Below are 26,193 nucleotides of genomic sequence, written 5' to 3'. Positions count from 1 at the left end.
GGCAGCGGATGTATCAGAGCAGGAGACAACAAAAGGGAACCGAGAGTACTCGTCAATGATATTGAGGAAGTACACATTCCGATCTGTTGAGGGAAGGGGGCCCTTAAAATCGACACTCAGTCTCTCAAAGGGACGAGTGGCCTTGACTAAAAGTGCCCGGTCAGGTCGGTAAAAGTGCGGTTTGCATTCCGCGCAAACCCGACAGCTCCTTGTTACTGACCAGACGTCCTCCACCGAGTAAGGCAGGTTGCGGGCTTTTATAAAGTGGTAGAGCCGAGTGACCCCAGGATGGCACAGGTCATTATGGAGGGCGTGCAAACGGTCCTCCTGTATACTAGCGCATGTTCCACGTGAGAGGGCATCCGAGGGCTCATTGAGTTTCCCTGGACGATACATGATGTTGTAGTTATAGGTGGAGAGTTCAATTCTCCACTGCAAGATCTTGTCATTCTTGATCTTGCCCCTCTGCGTGTTGTTAAACATGAACGCCACGGACCGCTGGTCCGTGATCAGGGTGAACCGTTTTCCCGCCAAGTAATGGCGCCAGTGCCTGACGGCCTCCACAATGGCCTGGGCCTCCTTTTCCACCGCTGAATGCAGAATTTCGGGGCCTTGGAGGGTGCGGGAAAAAAATGCGACGGGCCTGCCCGCCTGGTCAAGTGTGGCGGCCAGGGCGAAATCAGATGCATCTCTCCACCTGAAAGGGGATGGACTCGTCTACAGCGTGCATCGTAGCTTTCACAATGTCGGCTTTCAATTTATCGAAGGCCAATCGGGCCTCTGGCGTTAAGGGAAAAGTCGTGGACTTAATGAGCGGACGGGCTTTGTCCGCGTAGTTAGGAACCCACTGCGCATAATAGGAGAAGAAGCCTAAGCATCTTCTCAGCGCTTTTGCACTAGCAGGTAAGGGAAGTTCAGAAAGGGGGCGCATACGGTCTGGATCAGGGCCAATGACCCCGTTTTCCACCACGTATCCTAGGATGGCTAAACGGCGCGTACGAAACACACACTTCTCCCTGTTGTAGGTCAAATTCAGGCGAGATGCAGTGCGTAGGAAGTTCAGGAGGTTCATGTCGTGGTCCTGCTGGTCATGGCCGCAGATGGTGACATTATCCAGGGACGGGAAGGTAGCCCGCAGCCCGTTCTGGTCCACCATTCTGTCCATAGCACGCTGGAAGACCGAGACCCCATTGGTGACACCAAAGGGAACCCTGAGAAAGTGATACAAGCGACCATCCGCCTCAAAAGCCGTGTATTGTCGGTCCTCTGGGCGAATGGGAGTTGGTGGTAGGCAGACTTGAGGTCTATGGTGGAGAACACCCGGTACTGCGCAATCTGATTGACCATATCAGATATGCGCGGGAGGGGGTACGCATCCAGCTGTGTATATCGGTTAATGGTCTGACTGTAGTCAATGACCATCCGGGGTTTGTTCCCGCTCTTGACCACCATGACCTGCGCTCTCCACGGACTAGCACTGGGTTGTATGATCCTTTCTTTGAGGAGCCGCTGAACCTCAGATCTAATGAAGATCCGATCCTCAGTGCTGTAACGCCTACTTTTAGTCGCGATGGGCTTGCAGCTTGGCACAAGATTCTGGAGCAAGGAGGGTGTGGTGATCTTCAGCGTCGAGAGGCTGCAGGCGGGGCACGTTGGGCAATTTGGAGGCTGCTGCTGTTTTCCCACTGCCAGTGAAGGGAGTGGCCCACCGTACTGTAGGATTACACTCCTCAAGTGGACCATGAAGTTTAGTCTGAGAAGTATTGGCGCGCAAAGATACGGCAACACAAGGAGCTTGAAACGCTCGTAAACTGTGCCTTGCACCTTCAAGGTTACCACGCAACTCCCTAGCACGGCAACAGACCGGGACCTTGATGCCATAGAGATTGTCTGTTTGGCAGGTTGAATCTGGAGTCCACACCGCTTCACAGTGTCTGGGTGGATAAAGCTCTCAGTGCTCCCGCTGTCAAACAGACAATAAATCACGTGGTCATTTACCTGGATATTCATCATAGATTTGTCAAGTCTATGAGGCTTGGCCTGGTCCAGGATGATCGACGCTGCCGTTGGTTCATGAGCGCCACTGCAGGCAGCTGAAGTCGATGAGGAGGACCCCTGCTGGTCGTTCGTGGTCAGTGTCGACCAACATGGCCGCCCCCATGAGTCGCACGTGGGTGAGGGCGCCAAACTCAGCGACCCCTGGTGGTCATACTCCTCCGACTCCGTCGACCGTAATGGCGTCATCCTGGTCTCGCACGTGGACGAACCCCGCGACGACTTCGACGACGAAGACCCGAGCTCTGAAGAATCGCAGGCCGCACTGCCGTTCCCTGGGTTTAGATCAGCACACTTTTGAATAATGCCCTTTTTTACCGCATGCGGTGCACAACACAGCTTTAGCGGGACACTTTTGCAGAGTATGCTTCGCTCCTCCACAGAAATAGCACCGCAGGCCGCCCGGGGCTGCTGCCGTCGTCTGGCCCGAATGGGAGCAGGCCATTACACAGCATTTCGAACCCGAGGGACGAGGAGGGATTTGCGACTGCTCCTGCCACGTTGTCTCCACATGTTCCTCCGGATATAATACTAAGCTTTTGGAGGCCGACTCGAGCATCTCTGCTAACTCGATGGCCTGGGTAAGATTAAGGTTACCCTTCTCCAACAGTTTAAGTCGAATGTACGACGATCCGACCCCGGCCACAAACGCATCTCGGGCGAGGTCGTACATGCTCTGCTCAGCCGACACAGCTTTGCAGTCACAGCCCCTGGCTAGCTGTAGGAGCTTGTTCGTATAGTCCTCCATTGTTTCGCCAGACTGCCGTTGTCGAGTGGCTAGGAGGTAACGAGCGTGTATCTCATTAGGTGGTTTGGTATAGCGCTTCTTCAGAAGCTCGAGGGCCTTAGGATAATCGGTGGCCGCACGGATCGCGAGGTAGACAGTGTCGCTTACCCTCGCATGGAGGACCCGGAGTCTGTCATCATCTGTGGTGACCGCTGCGGAGGCTGCCAGGTAGTCTTCGAAACACTTCAGCCAGTGGTCGAAGGTGTTACAAGCGCCCACCGCATGTGGATCTAGCGTAAGGCGTTCTGGCGTCAGAATTTGCTCCATACTCTCTCTCTTTTTTTTTCGACGAGAGTTTAACGACAGTAAATAAAATTGATGCGCTATTCAGACACGAGGCTTGAAGCTCAGGAAATGAAAGGCTTTTATTTACTGTTAACGAAGCTACCAGAACTTATATACACTATCCCAGACTGAAGGGGTCCCGGCCAGAGCAGGGACTCTTATACCTCTCCCAGGAGGCGGAGCCCGACTGGGATGTGCCACAGCACTACAGTACAAAGGTGTAACAACCCCACCCTAACCCCAACAGCAACAATAGCACAATCCAATAGTAACATATGTACATCCTTGTAGTACTAGCCAGCCCCTGGCTCAGCACTATCCAGTGGGAACCAACGATGGTTCACCACACTCTGTCAGCATGATGTCTTGGGACCCATTCTTTCATGTTCCTGACAACATGCTGGAGAAAGCTGCTGTTGCTGCTGGTGGCTTTAATGCTGCATTTCTCTCCTGTCTGTTGCCAGACTCTGCAACAAAGGATGAAATTCCACCCACAGTGTGGCTTAGACTTAGCAAGGTTATCTCTGACATGGTCTTTCTTGATGTGGAAATGCCGGCGTTGGACTGGGGTAAACACAGTAAGAAGTTTAACAACACCAGGTTAAAGTCCAACAGGTTTATTTGGTAGCAAAAGCCACACAAGCTTTCGAGGCTCTAAGCCCCTTCTTCAGGTGAATTCAAGGCCTTTATGGTACAATTTGTCTTGCCAGACAAATCCAACAAAAATATTGAGAACGATACCTGGACGACTTCATTGTGGTCACAACATTTGACTCGGTAAATTGTGAGGTTCTGTGGATTGTGCTCCAATGATTTGAATGTCCAAGAAACTTCATCTCTATCCTGCAACTGCTCCATAATGATATGACTAACTGTTGTGAATGGGAGATCTGAAACACTCACATTTAAAACTTGGACTGAGGTCAAGTAAGACTCTATGATAGCCGCTCTTAGTATTTACAATCAACTGGCTTGACAGTGGCTATTCACCTGAGAGATCAACTGCCCTCTGTGTCAGAATTAAATGCCAGCTTGATTGAAAAATCTTTAACTTCTGTTACCTCCGTGCCAAAACTAAACTGACAACCATATACATACATGATCTACAGTTTGGAGATGCTTGCAGTGTTGTTATCCACTCTACACCAGATGCAAAGCACTCTCGATCTCTTCAATTCTGCACACAAGAGACTTGGCCCGTCTTTGAATGTTGTCAAAACAAAACTCTGAATCCACACCTGATCAGCCAGAGGAAACTCTGGAAAATGTTGAGCGCATTCCATAACTTGGCAGTTGCCGCTCTCAAAACGTCATCTTTGGCGAGGAGATCTAACACCAGATCTGCTGTGCCAGCTCAGTCTTATATGAACTTGTGATGTTTATGGAGGAAGGGCAAAATTTGAGAGGAGAAATCTGCATAGCATTACTTCTATTGACCATTAAAGAATGCTACATGATTAGTGCCTCATGGCACTGCCTGCCCTAGGGAATCACTGTAAATCTGCATAGTGGTGCCAGAAGCATGGCTGCGTAAACAAACTTCTCCTTGAAGTTTCAACATACTTCCTTTCAGCAATTATTACACAATACTCACTTTCGCCCTGCAGGCACTTTAAGTTGCTGTGTGCTTGTTCCCCCAAGGCCTTTATGGTACAATTAACTTCTCCCTCATAACTTGTCGGCCCAAACAATGCGTAAGAGCTAGATCAGATTCCACTTGGTAGGGACACACCACCATACATTCATGGTGTAACATCCTCCAGCTTAGTTCCCACTAACTTCCTTTATGCAGATGGAGCTTGATGATACTGCACATGCATTCGGTCCTTAATTTCCCCAATATTCCCCATTTGGCATATTGGAGATGGACTTGCCCAGGGACTTGCTCAATCAAACCCAAGATAACATATCACCTGAAATAGTTTAAAGCCAAGGTTTTTAAATGCAGAGCCTGTAGTTCCAAATCACCAAGACATTGGAAAACCTGCAGATAGGATCTCACCTCTCGCTACTAGATCTCTTTATTGAGCATAATTACATGGACCCGATAAACCATTCTCACCATCTGTCTTGTGAGGTGATGTTTTATGTTCAGCAAAACTGGAATGTTGTTTCGAGGGTGCAAGCCTCAGCAGAATTTGTGGGGATCCTGGTCAACTCTTTAAAGATTAAAAATAAGAGAAAAAAAAAGTCCCAGAAATTGACAAAGTCCAATTTCGGGCAGATAAAGTGGCATTTGACCTGCTGATACCAACGGTGGTTTTTTCCACTGTAATATGTGGCACTTTGCTTTAGAAAATGCAGGAACATGAGTTTCTGGTCAGATCACTGGTGGGTGGCCTCTGATTTGCCTGCCTGCCCCCACCCGCGCCCCCTCCGCCCCTCAAGCACCTACTAGACACATAGGAGGTCCAGCATGATGTGCTCTACCACAGCTCTGGATGAATACCAGCATACAAGGTGACAAATCAAGCACAGGAGGTGGTGGCAGAGGTGGTCAATCCAAATGAGGACAGACACCCAGTGCTGAAAGAGGGTGAATGATCTCTTTGGTGGTGCTCAATCAAGTTAGGATCTTTCTATACAGCATCCATCAAACAAACATGCTGTGAGTGATGTTTCCTGTTCAACAGTCACCCGCCATGCATTAATAATCTCTTTTATTACACAGGCAACACTGGGGAAGCATCAGAGATCGTCACCTCAAGCCCCAAAGATGAATCTGATGACATCCTAATTGAGGACCACAGCGCTCACCTACACCCTTCACCTGCACAGAGACACACACCCTCAGTGGGATTTAGTTCAAAAGAAGCTTCTGGGTCATATTCTGATGAGCACAATGCACCATCTGATCCATAGCAGCTGGAGGCTGGCATATCCCAGAGTGCTGCAACTTGGAGGATTGTTGAAGTCCAGAAGCCTGCTGAGTCTGATTCAAATGAGGAGCCTCTAGATTTAGTTACGCCTCAGTTGCTGGAGCTCCAAAGACAAGTCAGGAACATCAGGAAAGAATGCCAGTTGCATTCCTCAGATTAAAATGCATGATAGAGGAGCCTGTCTGCCTTCAAACTGAGGTGACAGTTTCAACATGCCAGTGCACCAAGGTCAACATGAGTAGGATGGCAACCGCCGTGGAGTCCTTGGTCCGGGACATCTGCCCTGCACTACTGTAGGAGCTGCACTCATCGCAAGGCACTTTCTGACATACATCAATATCAACATGGGGGAGGGAGAGAACAGGGTATTTTGAGCTCACTCAAGCTGCCCCTTACTCTCAAAGAGTCAGCCTAGGACACCCGTAGGGAGGAGGATCAGCAGGCGTACACCCTGTGGCCTTCCACCCAGGTGATTTTAGGACATTCTGGTCAATCTGAATCTCCTCTTCCTGTGACCCCAACAGCTCCAGCTTCACAGGATGAGGAGGGTGCACTGCCACACATCAGGATCCCAAAATCAGGCCATGGCCCTCCATAGGGCACCTGCCAAGGTTATCACAGACAACAGGGTGTAGCAGTCAGAGGACCACCTCCACCTCCTTTGTGGACGTTGGGAATGCACCAAAGCTTAGCTGTAGGGTTAGAAAAATCAAGGTGTTGTCACATAGAGTCAGAGGTTTACAGCATGGGAACAGGCCCTTCGGCCCAACTTGTCCATGTCACCCTTTTTTAAACCCGTAAGCTAGTCCCAATTGCCCGCATTTGGCCCATATCCCTCTATACTCATCTTACCCAAGTAACTGTCGAAATGCTTTTTAAAAGACAAAATTGTACCCGCCTCTACTACTACCTCTGGCAGCTTGTTCCAGACACTCACCACCCTCTGTGTGAAAAAATTGCCCCTCTAGACACTTTTGTATCTCTCCCCTCTCACCTTAAACCTATGCCCCCTAGTTTTAGATCCCCCACCTTTGGGAAATGATATTGACTACCTAGTGAATAGTGTGGGTACAGGTGTTAATCACTTGTACATTATGGACACGATTGGAAATAGATTTCCAAGAATGTCTCCTCATCTATGGCCCCTTGTTATGATGAACAGTGTTCATGTCAATCAGGTGTGAAACCTTGGTTCCTGCACAAAATTAAGTCAAGTGTCCCATTCCAGGGCCTCTCCCCTCTGCAGTGTGTGACATTGAGCACAGTGAGTATCCAGCTTCAAAGTCACTCTCCACATGGGTGATCCCAGCACCTCAACGTGGCATGTGTTTGCTGCACGAGTCTTGTAACTAAGTGTCATGGAGTTCCATGATGTTCTCTGTGTGCTCTCAGCACGTTGGATGTGGGGATTCCCTCTTCTTATCAGCATTCTGGTAGATGGAAGTGCGCTGCTGAAGGAAACAGGTGATAAAGCTGTTAAAGTCCATGTGCCCAGTCCTATCTCAACAGTGTCTCCATGAAATGACCTTCTTCACAGAAGGTATTGTTACAATCCCAGCTGATGTTACTATTAGACAGTTAGGCCTGAGAGCAGATCATAACTTTTTTTTGGTTTAGAGACATTGATGAACAGAATCACAGGACTGCCAATTAACTTGTAACAGAAGAATAAAACATTTATTAGAATATATAATACACCACTCCATCACCCAGCTAAAACTCACAGGTATATTCAGATTAATTTACACAAGTTACAAAATATACCTTATATTCTAGCGTCTTCAGGAAATACATGGTGCATGTAAACCAACAGGCCACTGTGAATACACCATTCTCTAAAACCAAGTGGCAGATGCCACTCAATACTACTTCTGTGGATTTCACATCAAATTCTCCCAGATGCTCACACTGTGAGCCAACTGGTATCATTGGAATTCTGACTTCCACACGAGTGTTTCCAAACTCCATTCTCTGAGTTTGGAATGTTCTTCCAAACAACAATTTTTATTGGAAGCCTTCACCAAGGATTCACATCCAGGATTTCAATCTCTCCATTCAGTGGTCCTCTGCCTTGGATTGCTACGTGCATTCAAGATTCGACACAATCTCTCAGGTACTGCACCATGACAACAGAACATTACTGCTTCACAAGCTAAATTTAAAATGTCATCAAATTTTTGATTTACCTCAGATGTCTGGTTTTTCACCTCACCAACTTCAAAACTGGCTTTTGCAACCATCTCTTTAACTCAGAGAATTTGTTCTGCTTTTTAATTGAATTCTCCTGAACAACTTCTTGTTCGTTATTCCTTTACTTAACTGTCTTCCACAGACATACTTTTTGTTTCAACTTCCTGACGTCTTTTACTTTCTTTTGTTCCTTTGGGAAGTCTGCTTTTTGCAGCTCCCTGGTCCTGTTCAGCTTCTCTTGGCCTAGATTAAAAACTAACTCAAAAGTTCCTTCTGTCCTCGGGAGACCCCTGGTTGCTAAGCACCAATCTAGTTTGCCTTGGAGCCTCGTTTGCTTTCACGCTGTAAACCCTCATTATCATGCATGTATCTAAACCAGACTGAAGTCATTCACCCTTTCAAATATAAAAACACAAAATTAAACTTTCCTAAAGCCAAACCTTATTTCCAATAACCACAAATAGAAATATGGATTCTTTAAAATTGCCTCTGTTTCCTGACAGTATGTGTGCACCAAACTCAGCCAAACTGTTGTCAGACATTCCTAGATACAATGTGAAGATTTCAGGAGGACCTTACTGCACCTCATCATTATCCTCCTGGAATCTTGTGGTTATGAGGGCTTCACAAACACACCTGCCTCGTCTGGCCAGTGCATTGGCTTCATCATCTGCATTCTCACCTTCCAGGATCTGAGCACCTTCATCCTCTTCAAACTCCTCCTCATCGGAGATATGGCATTTTTCCATCTCCTCATTATCCCCCCCGGGCGTTCCCCCGCCCCCCAACTCTTTGCATCACCAGGTTGTGTAGCACACAGCAAAAAGGTACAAAGCTGGATTACATATGCAGGGTGTCATTTTAATCTATTTTGAATGCAATCGTGGGCCCGGGAAGTCTCTGGCCTGCTAGCCTCTCCTCCCTAGCCAGCAGTATTTCACTCCAGCGGGGTTTGCAGTAGCTCCACACTTGGGGGGAGCTTGCGGCCCAATCCCGCTGGAGTGAAGAGGGGGTCAAATTAGGCCCCCAGAGTTTCAGACGCTAGGGGGGGGGTGCCTCTTTGGCATTTGCACCTTATCACTGCCAGCCTGGGCCCCCTGGCACTGCCCAAGAGGCACCTTGGCAATGCCAAGGGGGCAGGGCCTAATGGTGAGATAGGGCCTGATGGGGTGATCATTGTGGATGAGGGGTCCCGCTAACATTTTGCGGTCAGGATCGGTGGGGGAGGGAGGCTAGCAATCGGGGCTGGCCATTGGGGTGGGGGGTTGGGTGTCAGGGCTGAGGGGGTTGGCACTGAGGGGAGGAGGGGTTGGGACTGCTGGTGCGGGGGGGGGGGGGGGGGGTGTGCTAGAAATCAAGGTCAGCCGGGGTGGCGGGGGGGTGGCGGGGGTGGGGACGGGGTTGTCGGGGCTGGGCCTGATTGGTGGGCCAGCGATCTGGTCATGAGGTTGAGAGAGCCGGCGTTGCGGGGTCGCGGGGCTAGCCAGCGATTGAGCTGGCCAGCAATCAGGAGACCATCAGATAAGGGCCACTGCGCATGCACCGGTCTCAGCACTGACAGGTCGGTACGTGCACAGTGGTCCACTCAACATTATGCTGCCAGCCTCTCCAGCAGGTATCGGCCCCGCCCACTGACTTTCAACGAGATTTACGCTCGGACACTCAGCAGTGCACAGAGTGTGGGAGATCCTTCTCTGCACTCCCACTGAAAGAAACAACACGATTCACTCCAGTTTTCACACACATTCGACACTTAGAATGTTTTTGGGAGAATCCTCGCCAACATTCTTACACCAAGAGTTAAAAGACAGCAGTTTCCCCAGCTTGTAAACTTCACCCACATAGCTGAATGTCAAGAGTCAACATTGCAACCTTGCTGTCATTTAACTGTAAAAAACAGACCCTTTCCCCATTTCAGTCATAAATTAATGCATCCTTTACCCCACTTAATCCAATTTCCATTTTCCGAGCTATCTGCATTTTCCCTTTCTGTACTGACTCAACATTTTAATTACCAGTCCATATCCTCACTCAAACCCATTATCTCCTGCAAATACTTTTATCTGAATGTATCAACAATGTGAAAAGTGGTGGTGAACATTCAGATTTCAACATCCCAATACTAATTCCACGTCCCTTTAGACCACATTTGTTCTCACATTTAACTTTTCACTGACTTCCCACAGATCCACAGGTAAAGTTTTTTTAAATCCAGATTTTGGGTGCACACTCTTCAATTCTAATGGACAAATTTAAGAATCAATTAAAACACTTTTATATTTGTGTACACCCTTTATGAATAAAGTGCAAAATGGATTACCTGCAGGTTGAACTCCAAGAAAAGGTAACACCTGAACAGGTTTAAAATCTCACTGATACCATAAATGTAAGAACTCCAAACAACAAACTTAAAGCAGCATCCCCCTCAATGCCACAAAGAGTTAAGCAGCTTTCAGTTCAGTGCACAGAGCAGTGATTCTGACACATGTGAAAAAGCAGGCTGCAAACAAAAGAATCACACCTTCTCAATCACACAAACACAAAATGAGAGAAAAAAAACTCTCATTCGCAAGTTGGGAAGCGAGCTCACACATGCCCCAGATATCTTTTCCTTTCACATTGCATTTTAACTTTTTTCTGCAGGTCTTTTCATTTTATCTTCCTTTTAACCTACTTTTGGCAATTCATCAAAAAGACTATGCCAACCCATACTTGAGAGGCATTAGGATTCATTTCTGAACCCCAAACCCATACTCTGCTTGCTGCTTTTACTTCTCCATTATTTCTCTCAGCTATTTTTGCCTTTTGCTTCTGACTGTACACTTTTTCCCTACAAGTTTTCACATTCCTACTCTTATTGGAACACTGATTCTCTGAACACTGTCCACCATTCTTCATTTCATCTTTTGAAGTTTTCTCGTTTCTCCTCCAGCTCTTTGAATAATCTACTCATGACTGTTTTTTGGTCATTTGCTTTTACTTTAAACTACACAATTTCCTCCCTTAACCTTCACATGCCCCGCTTTTAGAGGCCATCTTCTAGCCACTAACTTTGCAACTATAATGAGGCACAGTCCTTGGGACTAGCCCATATCTAGCACCTATAATGACCTGCATGTACCTCTCCCCGAGGAGCAACTTATTTAATGACAAGTCATCAATTTAGGCTTTGAGTGTGCCTTTATTCTGACAATGGTTGTAGTTCAGGGGCAGATTGTGTCCATCAGGTGTATACTTCTCTTGCCCCATGGTTACCATCATTCTGGCCATTCCAGCAGCCAGAGGACATGTGGCAGAGGGCAACATCCACCAAACTGAGGGTCTGGCATTGAGCGCCACTTGCCCCCGCCATATCAAACAAAGAGTTTCCTGGCCATACTCACTTCTTGGTTCACTGCTTGTGTTTGGACCTGGCATTGTCGATGATTCACAGTGTACATTTCGTAAGACCCTGAAGGCAGCATTTAAATTTTCCATTTCCATTTTGTCCCTCTCCATTATTTCCTCATTCCACTTACAATCCCACATTAACTTATCACATTTTTTGCTTCCATTCAGACAACTAGTCCAAAAGCTCAGTGCATCTGTGCTTTTCAGCATGACACCAAACCTTCTCCCATCCCTCCTAGAATTCACTCATCAACCAGTTTACTATGGCCTCTCTATCACTGGCTTCCCTCTGTAACTCTGCTTTTTTTTCTAATCCTAACTATTTTATTAACTCCTCTTGTCTCTGGACTTGTACCTTATATGCCAGAAGCCATTAAGCTTCTATTAATCATAGTTTATCAAGAGAACCCTTCATCCATTTGTCAACCTTTTCCCACCTCTGGCTATCTCCTTAACTCAAGGCCCCAATACCTTAATTGATTTTGGTGATATATCTCATCACTAATTCTTCCATATTCATATTGAATTTAGCCACTGTGTCAGCTGATTCACCAAAATTTAGGTGATTTTACTTCTTTCTTAATTTCAGAGATTATAATTACAATTGACACAATCTCATATTAAATTCAACACATTAATTGGGAACTTTAAACAAAGCCATTTTAATTAAATCAGACAGTAACTGCTCAGCTGATCAAGCTGAGATAACAGTAGGTCACTCAGGAATGATCTTTGACCAAGATCTTTCTGATTTGTTCATTGGAACTCTTCTCATTGATATGTATTTTTTGCCTTCTTTCTTGAGCACTGCTATGTGGGACTTTCCAGGGGTTTACATATAGAACATAGTTTGTGTGGTAAACCACTGTTAGCTTATTGCCTGTGTGTGTGACATGCCTGGACATGCCCCTGCTGGCCCTGCCTGGGACTCCTCCCCCCCCCGGTCCAGGTATAAAGGTGACTGCTCCCCACCCCCTGCCTCAGTCTCTGGACCAGTTCATCGGCATGGGTGTGCTCCAAGTCTTTTGCTAATAAAAGCCTATTTGTTCTTGCATACAAACTAGTTTTTGCTTGATTGATAGTGCATCAGTTTGTTAAAGAGCTCATACAGAATCCTCTTCTGAATGTAGATTGATTGGCTGGGTGCATGATCAGTTGTTGACTGGTTACCATATTTACAAGTTGACTTCCATTCACAGCTACTTTAGTACTTCTTCCCATCCCACTGTGATTACCTATCTGGTTTCAATCAGTCTGCACTGAGTCCAACCAGTTTGCTGTGATTGACAGTTTAATGGAAATTGATCTATTCAATTCAACAGGACACTACAATTAATAAGCATTATTGTAATTAACAAGTATATTTTCCATCTTGTTTTCCAGAATAAACACTGCTCTGAACTCGCAGCCAGTCTATTAACCCTTTCTTTACAGCTTGTTTAAATTATTAATTTAAAAATGTATTAGCTACGGGTTTCTAGTCTTAAATGCATATTGTCGAAAGAATATACAAACACACTATAAGTGTTAAAGGCAAAATGGAACACCTGCTTCTCCCTTTGCACTAAATTTCATCTCTCAAAAGATTCTCAACTACCTGCTCTATTTTCAAAGCATTCAATTTACATTGTGATCTGTATTCTTGTATAAATAAACATTAATACTCACAAATTAAAGAGATTCAATAATCACACATGGCATATTACAAATGAAGCAAAGCAAAAAATCACTTTTCAGGGAGTAGTGTAAGAAAGTTGGGATGAAAATTTGCTTCAGTACACCCAATATGTATCAGAAGAACATATCAAAGAACTGCACACAAGCCTCTCCATGCTGGAGTTGTGTAATTTCACAATGTGTGCTCTGCTGGGTGGAGAAAAGTAGAATTTCTATCTATCCTTCCTCCTTATATATGAGAAACTTGTTCTGTTCTTGTCAAAGACACTGGTAAACAGAATGATCAATGATAAATGCGCTATGGTTCATCTTCAGACTATTGTATCTATGGTCACCTTTATTAGCTCTGAGATGGAAAACATTAATGTAGCTGCTGCTTACCTACTCACGAATGCTAAATATTGCTTTGTGTGCCTCAGCGTTTTGATTACTTAATTTTTGCAATTGCAGCATCTATGTGTGTTTGATAAATCACATACTGATTCAAAAACTGAACAAAGTAAATGTTTATTGTAAGGTCTTGGCTATCAATTTAAAACAATGGTCCATATCTACAGAAATATTACAGAAATCAATTTATGAAAGTAACTGGCCCTTTACATCAGTATATCAAATGGTGGAAAATTATACCATTATTTAATATGTTTCAAATGGTTAATTCAAAGATGAAATAAGTGATTTGTGATCTTCTCTGCTCAATTTTCCAGTTTAGTTACCATTTTAGAGAGCATGAAAAATTAACATCCTTTTCGTGACAGCTTCACTGCCGTCTTTATCTCTTGACTCAGGCGATCGTACAGTTTTTAGGGCTATAAGTGTTATACTCACCCTGATTACATATCGTTGTCTGAACTGGATAGTCCCAAAAAGGCCAAAAATGACTGTGACAATGTGAAGAAAATTGGCCAGGATAGGTGCCCATTGGTAGCCAAGAAAATCAAAGATCTGTCTCTCCAACGCACATATCTGTTTCAAAAACAATCAGAAGAACATCATAAATATGATAACATTGCAGATGAATCTCAACAATAGGCTCCATCCTATTCAGATGCAGCATCATATGTGTTTCTGCTTCGATTCCTAGTTTTCAATCTAATCTTCAAGTAGAAAATACACAATTTTGAATACCACAACCATAACAAAAACAAATATTTCTCTTGGGAATCTGAAAATTCTTATTTCTTGGATTGTAATTGACTAACAGAAAATGGCTTTCAACTTCAGATATTATTAAAAGGTTAATACATGTAATACCTAACTTGGGTGAAGGGGAAGAGGGTATTGCAGCCAAATTTGCTGATGATGCAAAGATAGGTGGGAAAGCAAGTTGTGAGAAGGGCACAAAGTGTCTCAAAGGGACTCGATAGATAGGTTAAGTGAATGGGCAAAAATTTGGCAGATCAAATATAATGTGGGAAAATGTGAGGTTATCCATTTTGGTATGAAGATTGGCAAAACAAAATATTACTTAAATGGAGAGCTGCAGTATAGAGGGATTTTCATGTCCTTGTACACTAGTCACAAAAAAATTAGTATTCGGATATAGCAAGTAATTAGGAAGGCAAATTGAGTGTTTGCCTTTGGTGCAAGGAAGGTGGAGTATAAAAGAAGGGAAATCTTGCTACAAATGCACATGAATTGGCGAGCTTATACCGAGAGTACTGTGTGCAGTTTGGGCTTCCTTCACTGAAAGAAGGATATACTTACATTGGAGCCAATTCAAAGAAAGTTCACCAGGTTGATTCCTAGGGTGTCTTCTGAGGAAAGTGTGAGTAGTTTGAGTTTGTGGTTATTGGAGTTTAGATGAAAGAAAGATGATTTTATTGAAACATAAAAAAGTTTCAGAGGGGACTTAATAGGGCAGATGCTGAAAAGATGCTTCCCCTGGTGGGGAATCTGGAACCAATGGAATCTTTGGAATGATCTCTCCCAGAGAGCAGTGGAGGCTGGATCATTAAATACCTTCAAGGTTGAGTTTGACAGATTTTTGATCTAGAAGGCAGTCAAAGTTATAGGGGATAGGCGGGAAAGTGGAATTGAGACCATAATCTGGTCAGCCATGACCTTATTGAATTGTGGAGCAGCCTTGAGGGGCTGAATGGTCTACTTTGGGTCCTCTTTTTAATGTCCTTACGTTCTAAAATTGTTATCCTTCAAGCATCACACGTTTGTTTTCTCATGTGTTACTAAATCCAAAGTGTAATTAAGGTAACCTTGGAACTATTAACCACAAATTTAAATAGGAATTTTGGTCTTGGAATTGTGCCTATGAAGTTGACAAATGACAGTTCTGAAGAATTCACATTTTTCTATTTTTTTACTAGGAAAGGCATTAAGACTTAACATCACATGGATTAAGATGCATTTCAGGTATTGCCATTCCTGTACTATCATTACTGGATCAATATTCTGAAATTTCTTACATAGCAACATTGTGGTAGGCACTATTCTTACAAGGACAACAGTGGTTCAAAGAGAAAGCCCAAGGCCTTCCTCTCTGGACAGTGAGCGATGAACAATAAAAGCAACTATTATAACTTACTATAACTATTATAACTGATAACTTACATTAAAAAATGTTAATGAGACAGAGAGACCATAAGGCTGGGAGAATTTGTTAAATTTAGTGATTATCTGCCAATAAGAGTAGTTGGGTGGTAATTAGTAGTTTTAGGCATTATCCGAAGTTAACACTACTGTGCAAAGCATAGAAAACCAGTTAAGAAAATACTAAGTCTGTTCTGCATCCAAACTGTAATCATTAAAAAAAAGGAACAGCAGCCTTTGCATTATGACCAAGTTAATTCTGGGCTTCTCTGATCTCAAAGAGTTCAGATATGAATGAGAGGAACATTCATTTGGATGTCCTTCACCATGAAGGGGTGGGGCGAGGAGGCCATGTCTAGATGGATGCAAAACTGCAAAGAAAACGTTGACTAGATGGATCACTGCACTCTGTTCACAGATCCATGCAGACACATTTGATGCAGGCTCCAGGCAATCTTGCTTTCTACTGGCTCTTGTCCAGATGAGGTGGAACTGGCACAAGTTAGCCTAGGGCCAGGAGGGACAACAGCCAGAGCAGCAAGTGGCAAGGGAGCCTGAGGAAGTTCAAGATGCTTGTGACCTGGGGCCAGTGTGACGGCAAGCTTTGGCCTGAACTCAGGTATACCACAGGCACTGCACCAACAGCAGATGTGAGAAAGGAAATGTCAGAGGTGCCGTAGGGCGCCCTGGATTGTGGTTGTGGCATTATGCCAACTGCTCTACAAAGATCTGAATCTACAAGAACTTGGAGGCAATCACATGCCAGTGGCATTAAAGGTCATCCTGCCCCCAAACCTCTTTGCCTGAGGCTCCTGCCAGGTCTTCATTGGGGACCTGTGCAGCATTTCCAGGTCAGCAATGCACAAGTGTATCCAGGAGGTGATCAAAGCTGTGTTCAGGAGAGTGCATCAATTTATCAAAGTCTGGAATGCAAGAGTGGGGCAGCCGGAGCTTTGGATTTTGTAGCAATCACAGGATTCTCACATGTGCAAGGGGCTATTGACTGCACACATGTAATTTTGAGAGCTGAAACAAAAACAGAAAATGCTGAGAAATTTCAGCAGGTCTGACAGTATCTGTGGGATGCTGTCAGACCTGCTGAGATTTCCCAGTGTTTTCTGTTTTCGTTTCAGATTACAGCATTTGCAGTATTTTGCTTTTTATGATATTGAGTGTTCCCTGGCATCAGCCAGATACATTCATCAACAGGAAATATGTCCATTCTTAATTTAAGCCTGCAGCTGGTATGCAATCACACTGGACAAATTCTGCATGTTTGTATGTGGTTCCCAGGGAGCTCTCATTATGTTTGCACTCTGAGACAATCCCAGGTGCCACAAGGTTTTGAGAGACCTTGGTGATTTCAGGGCTGGCTCCTTGGGGGCAAGGGATGCCTCCAGAAGACCTGGTTAATGATGCTAGTTTGCAGTCTGCGGGTGTCACTGAGGAGTGGTATAATGCTGCATATGCCTCCACAAGGGCCCCCATTGAGCAGATGACAGAACTCCGAAAGGTAAAGTTTTAATATTTGGACCTCTAAGATGGGGCACACCAATATTCCCCAAAGTGGATGTCCTGGATTACCATTGGCTGCTGCGCCATGCACAACCGCATGCAAAGCTGGGGACGTCTTTGCAGAGGGAGGCATGAAGAACCAAGATGTCTCCTCCAGTGGTGAAGACATAAGAACATAAGAACTAGAAGCAGGAGTAGGCCATCTGGCCCCTCGAGTCTGCTCCACCATTGAAAAAGACCATGGCTGATCTTTTTGTGGATTCAGCCCCATTTACCCGTCCGCTCACCATAACGCTTAATTCCTTGACAGTTCAAAAATGTATCTATCCTTCCTTAAAAACATTCAACTGCTTCACTGGGCAGGGAATTCCACAGATTCACAACGCTTTGGGTGAAGAAGTTCCTCAACTCAGTCCTAAATCTGCTCCCTCTTATTTTGAGGTCATGCCCCCTAGTTCTAGTTTCACCTGCCAGTGGAAGCAACCTCCCTGCTTCTACCTTATCCATTCCTTTCATAATCTTATATGTTTCTATAAGATCTGCCCTCATTCTTCTGAATTCTAATGAGTATAGTCTACTCAGTCTTTCCTCATAAGCCAACCCTCTCAACTCCAGAATCCACCTAGTGAATCTCCTCTGCGATGAACGGGAAGCTGATAAGAGGGCCTGGGTGTTGTGGAGGCAGATGCAGAGGCCGTATAACGCGGCAGATACTGATAATCAAATAGCTAACAGATCCCAGGCAGAGTAAGCTGCCGATACTTATCCTTTACTATTTTGTTTTCAATCCTCTGCTGGCTGGTAGGTCGCAGATTCTTATTTGTAGCGCACAGTATATTTACTCTCATGTACCTTGATTTATGACAGTTGAATTAAATTGCACTACTTCATGTCAGCCTTGCTAGTGGTGTGACCCTTTGCATGCCCCAAACTGTTATGATATACAGACCCCTTGCATGCGTATCAGAACCTGCACAGCATTCCATTCTCCCATTCCCTCAGGCACCTGTAAGTAGAAGTGAAATTTTTCCCATGTCCTCACAAAGTATGTTTGTATGCAAGGCACATTGAAAGTGACATGATTTCTTATCTCCGCACCCTTACACCTGCTCCAATGGGGAATAGACCTTGCAGAGAGAGCTTTCAGGCAGAATCAGAAACACAAGTGCACAGCGAAGAACCGCAAAAATGAATCATTTGGCACTTCAAGATTGCTCCTCCACATAACTTGATCAGAGATGTTCTTGTAACTTGCCCCCAATTACCTATCACCCTGAGTGACCCCATGTCTGTTGACATCTTCATTATCCCAAAATGTATCGAAGTAACTTTGCAGTCCACTCAATAACAGTGTCTCAACTGCACTATGGGGTGTCAAGGTCCAACCGTTCATGATCCTGTCATTTCAGAGAGTCCAACTGTGGTGGTATAAACAGGGCCTAGTTTTAAGGCTGATAAAATTGGATATCCTAAATTAAAGAATTGGGCACATTGAAATCAAACACAGTCAAACCGCAGGCAGGCCAATTGTACAATACACAAATGTGTCTGGGCCTGACCCATCAACCACCCATCAAAGGTCGTTACACTCTACTTGAGACTTAGCAGGAGATCATGGCACCTCATTGAAATGCATCGGTCTATTGTTAGAAGCCCAGATCGGGCCAGACTTTCTGTCTCCAAGTGATCCTGTAGAAACCTGACCTGATAACAAGTTTAACAACATGGAGATGGACACCTGGGGGGTGGACCCTGGTGTCCTGTCAGGCAGACATCAAGAAACCCACTGGGTATTGGAACCCCCTCCTAGGACCTCATTGGCCGGAAGCCAGAGAAGTTTCTGGAAAGGCAAGCAGGCTGGGGATAAAGGGACACACTCAGAGGCACACTGGAACGAAGACTCGACAGGGGAGACAGCCCTTCGGCCCTCCAAGCCTGCACCGACCATGCTGCCCGACTGAAATAAAACCCTCTACCCTTCCGGGGACCATATGCCTCTATGCCCATCCTATTCATGTATTTGTCAAGACGCCCCTTAAAGGTCACTACCATATCCGCTTCCACTACCTCCCGTGCAACGAGTTCCAGGCACCCACTACTCTCTGTGTAAAAAATCTGCCTCGTACATCTCCTTTAAAACTTGCCCCTTGCACCTTAAACCTATGCCCCCTAGTAATTGACTCTTCCACCCTGGGAAAAAGCTTCTGACTATCCACTCTGTCCATGCCTCTCATAATCTTATAGACTTCTATCAGGTCTCCTCTCAACCTCCGTCGCTCCAGTGAGAACAAACCAAGTTTCTCCAACCTCTCCTCATAGCTAATGCCCTCCATACCAGGCAACATCCTGGTAAATCTTTTCTGTACCCTCTCCAAAGCCTCCACATCCTTCTGGTAGTGTGGTGACCAGAATTGAACACTATATTCCAAGTGTGGCCTCACTAAGGTTCTATAAAGCGTCAACATGATTTGCCAATTTTTAAACTCAATGCCCCGGCCGATGAAGGCAAGCATGCCGTATGCCTTCTTGACTACCTTCTCCACCTGCATTGCCACTTTCAGTGACTTGTGTACCTGTACACCCAGATCCCTTTGCCTATCAATACTCCTAAGGGTTCTGCCATTTACTGTATATTTCCTATCTGTAGTAGACCTTCCATAATGCATTACCTCACATTTGTCCGGATTAAACTCCATCTGCCATCTCTCCGCCCAAGTCTCCAACTGAGCTATATCCTGCTGTATCCTCTGACGGTCCTCATCACAATCCGCAAATCCACCAACCTTTGTGTCGTCCGCAAACTTACTAATCAATCCAGTCACATTTTCCTCCAAATCATTTATATATATTACAAACAGCAACGGTCCCAGCACTGATCCCTGAGGGACACCACTCGTCACAGCCCTCCATTCAGAAACGCACCCTTCCACTGCTACCCTCTGTCTTCTTTGACCAAGCCAATTTTGTATCCACCTTGCCAGCTCACCTCTGATCCCATGCAACTTCACCTTCTGCACCAGACTGCCATGAGGGACATAAGAACATAAGAAATAGGAGCAGGAAATCATAGAAATCATAGAAACCCTACAGTGCAGAAGGAGGCCATTCGGCCCATCGAGTCTGCACTGACCACAATCCCACCCAGGCCCTACCCCCACATATTTACCCGCTAATCCCACTAACCTATGCATCTGAGGACTCGAAGGGGCAATTTTTTTTAACCTGGCCAATCAACCTAACCCGCACATCTTAGGAGTAGGCCATCTGGCCCTTCGAGCCTGCCCCGCCATTCAACAAGATCATGGCTGATCTGAAGCGAATCAGTTCCACTTACCCGCCTGCTCCCCATAACCCGTAATTCCCTTATCGATCAGAAAACTATCTACCCATGATTTAAACATATTCAACGAGGAAGCCTCCACCACTTCGATGGGCAGAGAATTCCAGAGATTCACTACCCTCTGAGAGAAGAAGTTCCCCCTCAACTCTGTTCTGAACCGGCCCCCCCTTATTTTGAGGCTGTGCCCTCTAGTTCTGGTTTCCCTTCTAAGTGGAAAGAATCTCTCCACCTCTACCCTATCCAGCCCCTTCATTATCTTATATGTCTCTATAAGATCACCCCTCATCTTTCTAAACTCCAACGAGTACAAACCCAATCTGTTTAATCTCTCCTCATAAGCCACACCCCTCATCTCCAGTATCAACCTGGTGAACCTTTTCTGCACTCCCTCCAAGGCCAATATATCCTTTCGCAAATAAGGGGACCAAAACTGCACACAGTACTCCAGTTGCGGCCTCACCAGTGCCTTGTACAGTTGCAGCAAGACCTCCCTGCTTTTATATTCTATCTCCCTCACGATAAAGGCCAACATTCCATTCGCCTTCTTGATCACCTGCTGCACCTGCAGACTGAGTTTTTGCGATTCGTGCACAAGGACCCCCAGGTCCCTCTGCACAGTCGCACGATGTAATTTTTCACCATTTAAATAATATTCCAATTTACTATTATTTCTTCCAAAGTGGATAACCTCACATTTGCTAACGTTATATTCCATCTGCCAGATCCTCGCCCACTCGCTCAGCCTATCCAAATCTCTCTGCAGACTTTCCGCGTCCTCCACGCAATTCACTTTCCCACTCACCTTCGTGTCATCAGCAAACTTGAATACCCTACATTCAGTCTCCTCCTCCAGATCATCTATGTAAATGGTAAACAATTGAGGCCCCAGCACCGATCCCTGCAGCATGCCACTGGTCACCAACTGCCAACCAGAAAAGCACCCATTTATCCCAACTCTCTGCTTCCTGTTAGATAGCCAATCCTCAATCCACGCCAACACCTTACCCCTAACTCCGTGTACCCCAATCTTCTGCAGCAACCTCTTGTGAGGCACCTTATCGAACGCCTTCTGGAAATCTAAAAACACCACATCCACCAGTTCCCCTCTGTCAACCGCACTAGTGACATCTTCATAAAGTCCAGTAGATTCGTCAAACACGATTTTCCCTTCATGAATCCATGCTGCGTCTGCTTGATCGAACCATTCTTATTCAGGTGCTCTGTTATTTCCTCTTTAATAATGGACTCTAGCATCTTCCCAACTACGGACGTTAAGCTAACCGGCCTGTAGTTACCCGCCTTTTGTCTACTTCCTTTTTTAAACAGCGGCGTAACAGTAGCTGTTTTCCAGTCAGCCGGCACTACCCCAGAGTCCAGCGAATTTTGATAAATTACTACTAATGCATCTGCTATTACCTCAGCCATTTCTTTCAGTACCCTGGGATGCATTCCATCCGGGCCCGGGGACTTGTCTACCTTCAGTCCTATTAGTCTACCAAGCACCACCTCCTTAGTAACAGTAATTGTATTAAGGACCTCCCCTCCCACCAACTCTCGATCTCTAATATTCGGCAAACTATTTGTGTCTTCCACCGTGAAGACCGACACAAAGAACTTATTTAAAGTCTCAGCCATTTCCTCGTTTTTCACTATTAAATCCCCCCTCTCATCTTCCAAGGGTCCAACATTCACTCTAGCCACTCTATTCCTTTTTATATACTTGTAAAAACTTTTACTATCATTTTTTATATTTTGAGTTAGTTTAGTTTCATAATCTATCTTTCCTTTCTTAATCGCTTTCTTAGTCGTTCTTTGTTTTTCTTTAAAGCTTTCCCAATCCACTAATTCTCCACTATTTTTGGCCACTCTGTACGCATCTGATTTTATTTTAATACTCTCCTTTATTTCCTTCGTTATCCACGTCCGGTTATCCTTTTTCTTACAGTCCTTCTTTATCACTGGAATATATTTTTGCTGAGTACTTAAAAAAATCTCCTTAAAAATCCTCCACTGTTCCTCAGCTGTCCTACCTACCAGTCTGCTCGCCCAGTCTACATTAGCCAATTCCACCCTCATCCTATCGTACTCCCCTCTGTTCAAGCAGAGGACACTGGTTTGGGACCCTACTTTCTCACCCTCCATCTGTATCAGAAATTCCACCATATTATGATCACTCATTCCAAGAGGATCCTTCACAAGAAGATCCTTAATCCTACCTGTCTCATTGCACAGAACCAGATCCAAGATAGCTCGCTCTCTCGTAGGTTCTGTAACATACTGTTCAATGAAACAATCCCGACAGCATTCCAAGAACTCTTCCTCAAGCCCTCCACGTCCAATTTGAGTCGACCAATCAATATGTAGACCTTGTCAAAGGCCTTACTGAAGTCCATGTAGACAATATCCACTGCCCTACCTTCATCAATCATCTTCGTCACTTCCTCGAAAAACTCGATCAAGTTCGTGAGACACGACCTCCCCTTCACAAAACCATGTTGCCTCTCACTAATACGTCCACTTATTTCCAAGTGGGAATACATCCTGTCTCGAAGAATCCTCTCCAATAATTTCCCTACCATTGATGTAAGGCTCACCGGCATGTAATTACCTGGATCATTCTTGCTCCCCTTCTTAAACAAAGGAACAACATTGGCGATTCTCCAATCATCTGGAACCTCCCCTGTAGCCAGTGAGGATACAAAGATTTCTCTCAAGGCCCCAGCAATTTCCTCTTTTGCCTCTCTCAGTATTCTGGGGTATATCCCATCAGACCCTGGAGACTTGTCTACCTTGATGTTTCTCAAGAACCCCAATACCTCCTCCTTTTTGATCTCAACATGACTCAAACTATCTACACATCCTTTTCCAGACTCATCATCCACCAAGTCCTTCTCTTTGGTGAATACTGACGCAAAGTACTCATTTAATACCTCGCCCATTTCCTCTGGCTCCACATATAGATTCCCTCCCTTGTCCTTGAGTGGGCCAACCCTCTCCCTGGCAACCCTCTTGCTCTTCATATATGTGTCAAAAGCCTTGGGATTTTCCTTAATCCTGCTGGCCAATGCTTTTTCATGACCCCTTTTAGCTCTTCTTACTCCTTGCTTAAGCTTCTTTCTACTTTCCTTGTATTCCACACTTGCTTCGTGTGTTCCCAGCCTCCTAGCTTTGACAAATGCTTCCTTTTTCTCTTTGACTAGGCTCACAATATCTCTCGTTATCCAAGGTTCCCAAAACTTGCCATACTTATCCTTCATCCTTACAGGAATGTGCCGGTCCTGAATCCCCATCAACTTACACTTGAAAGCCTCCCACATGCCAGATGTTGATTTACCCTCAAACATCTGCCCCCAATCTATATTCTTCAGTTTCTGCCTAATATTGCCGTAATTAGCCTTCCCCCAATTTAGCACCTTAACTTGAGGACTACACTTATCTTTATCCATCAGTACCTTAAAGCTTACTGAATTGTGGTCACTGTTCCCAAACTGCTCCCCTACTGAAACATCGACCACCTGGCCGGGCTCATTCCTCAATACCAGATCCAGTATGGCCCCTTCCCTAGTTGGACTATCTACATACTGTTTCAGGAAGCCCTCCTGGATGCTCCTTACAAACTCTGCCCCATCCACGCCCCTAGCACTAAGTGAGTCCCAGTCAATATAGGGGAAATTAAAATCTCCCACCACAACAACCCTGTTACTTTTACACCTTGCCAAAATCTGCCTACACATCTGTTCCTCAATCTCCCACTGGCAGTTGGGTGGCCTATTGTAAACCCCCAACATTGTGACTACACCTTTCCTACTCCTGAGCTCTACGCATATTGCCTCGCTGTATGAGGCCGCCAAGGTGTCCTCCCGGAGTACAGCTGTGATATTCTCCTTAACCAGTAGTGCAACTCCCCCACCCCTTTTACATCCCCCTCTATCACGCCTGAAACATCTTTATCCTGAAATGTTAAGCTGCCAATCCTGTCCTTTCCTTAACCAAGTCTCTGTAATGGCAAGTACATAGAACCATAGAACATTACAGCACAGAAACAGGCCTTTTAACCCTTTTTGCCTGTGCCGAACCATTTTTGTGCCTCGTCCCACTGACCTGCACCTGGACCATATCCCTCCACACCCCTCTCATCCATGTACCTGTCCAAGTTTTTCTTAAATGTTAAAAGTGGCATTCACCACCTCATCTGGCAGCTCATTCCAAACTCCCACCACTCTCTGTGTGAAGAAGCCCCCCCTAATATTCCCTTTAAACTTTTCCCCCCTAACCCTTAAACCATGTCCACTAGTTATTTTCTCCCCTAGCCTCAGTGGAAAAAGCCTGCTTGCATTCACTCTATCTATACCCATCATAATTTTATACACCTCTATCAAATCTCCCCTCATTCTTCTACGTTCCAGGGAATAAAGTCCTAACCTATTCAACCTTTCTCCGTAACTCAGTTTCTCAAGCCCCGGCAACATCCTTGTAAACCTTCTCTGCACTCTTTCAACCTTATTAATATCCTTCCTGTAATTAGGTGACCAAAACTGCACACAATACTCGAAATTGGGCCTCACCAATGTCTTATACAACCTCACCATAACATTCCAACTCCTATACTCAATACTTTGATTTATAAAGGCCAATGTACCAAAAGCACTCTTTACGACCCTATCTACCTGTGACGCCACTTTTAGGGAATTATGTATCTGTATTCCCAGATCCCTCTGTTCTACTACACTCTTCAGTGTCCTACTATTTACCTTGTATGTTCTACCTTGGTTTGTCCTTCCAAAGTGCAATACCTCACACTTGTCTGCATTAAACTCCATCTGATGTGGAGATGCCGGCGTTGGACTGGGGTGAACACGGTAAGAAGTCTCACAACACCAGGTTAAAGTCCAACAGGTTTATTTGGTAGCAAATACCATAAGCTTTCAGAGCACTGCTCCTTCGTCAGATGGAGTGGAAATGTGATGTCCACTCCATCTGACGAAGTGTGATGTCCACTCCATCTGACGAAGGAGCAGTGCTCCGAAAGCTTATGGTACTTGCTACCAAATAAACCTGTTGGACTTTAACCTGGTGTTGTGAGACTTCTTACCGTGTTAAACTCCATCTGCCATTTTTCAGCCCATTTTTCTAGCTGGTCCAAATCCCTCTGCAAGCTTTGAAAATCTTCCTCACTGTCCACTACACCTCCAATCTTTGTATTATCAGCAAACGTGCTGATCCAATTCACCACATGATCATCCAGATCATTGATATAGATGACAAACAACAATGGACCCAGCACTGATCCCTGTGGCACACCACTAGTCACAGGCCTTCACTCAGAGAAGCAATCCTCCACTACCACTCTCTGGCTTCTTCCATTGAGCCAATGTCTAATCCAATTTACTACCTCTCCATGTATACCTAGCGACTGAACCTTCCTGACTAACCTCCCATGCGGGACCTTGTCAAAGGCCTTACTGAAGTCCATGTAGACATCATCCACTGCCTTCCCTTCATCCACTTTCCTGGTAACCTCCTCGAAA

The 26,193-nt window shown here is 45.2% G+C and overlaps 1 protein-coding gene across 1 annotated transcript in view; it reads right to left on the bottom strand.

The window, feature by feature from the left end:
• Positions 1-26,193, bottom strand: part of nkain2 (sodium/potassium transporting ATPase interacting 2) — a 452,545-nt gene that overhangs the window by 241,306 nt on the left and 185,046 nt on the right. Inside the window, exon 2 of the mRNA XM_078212808.1 lies at positions 14,092-14,229. Within this exon, the coding sequence (XP_078068934.1) occupies positions 14,092-14,229 (138 nt within the window). The remainder of the gene's footprint in view (positions 1-14,091; positions 14,230-26,193) is intronic.

The sequence above is a fragment of the Mustelus asterias genome, chromosome 5 (assembly GCF_964213995.1).
Source record: "Mustelus asterias chromosome 5, sMusAst1.hap1.1, whole genome shotgun sequence".
NCBI classification, from domain to species: domain Eukaryota; kingdom Metazoa; phylum Chordata; class Chondrichthyes; order Carcharhiniformes; family Triakidae; genus Mustelus; species Mustelus asterias.
This window is presented reverse-complemented; position numbering and strand designations above follow the sequence as displayed.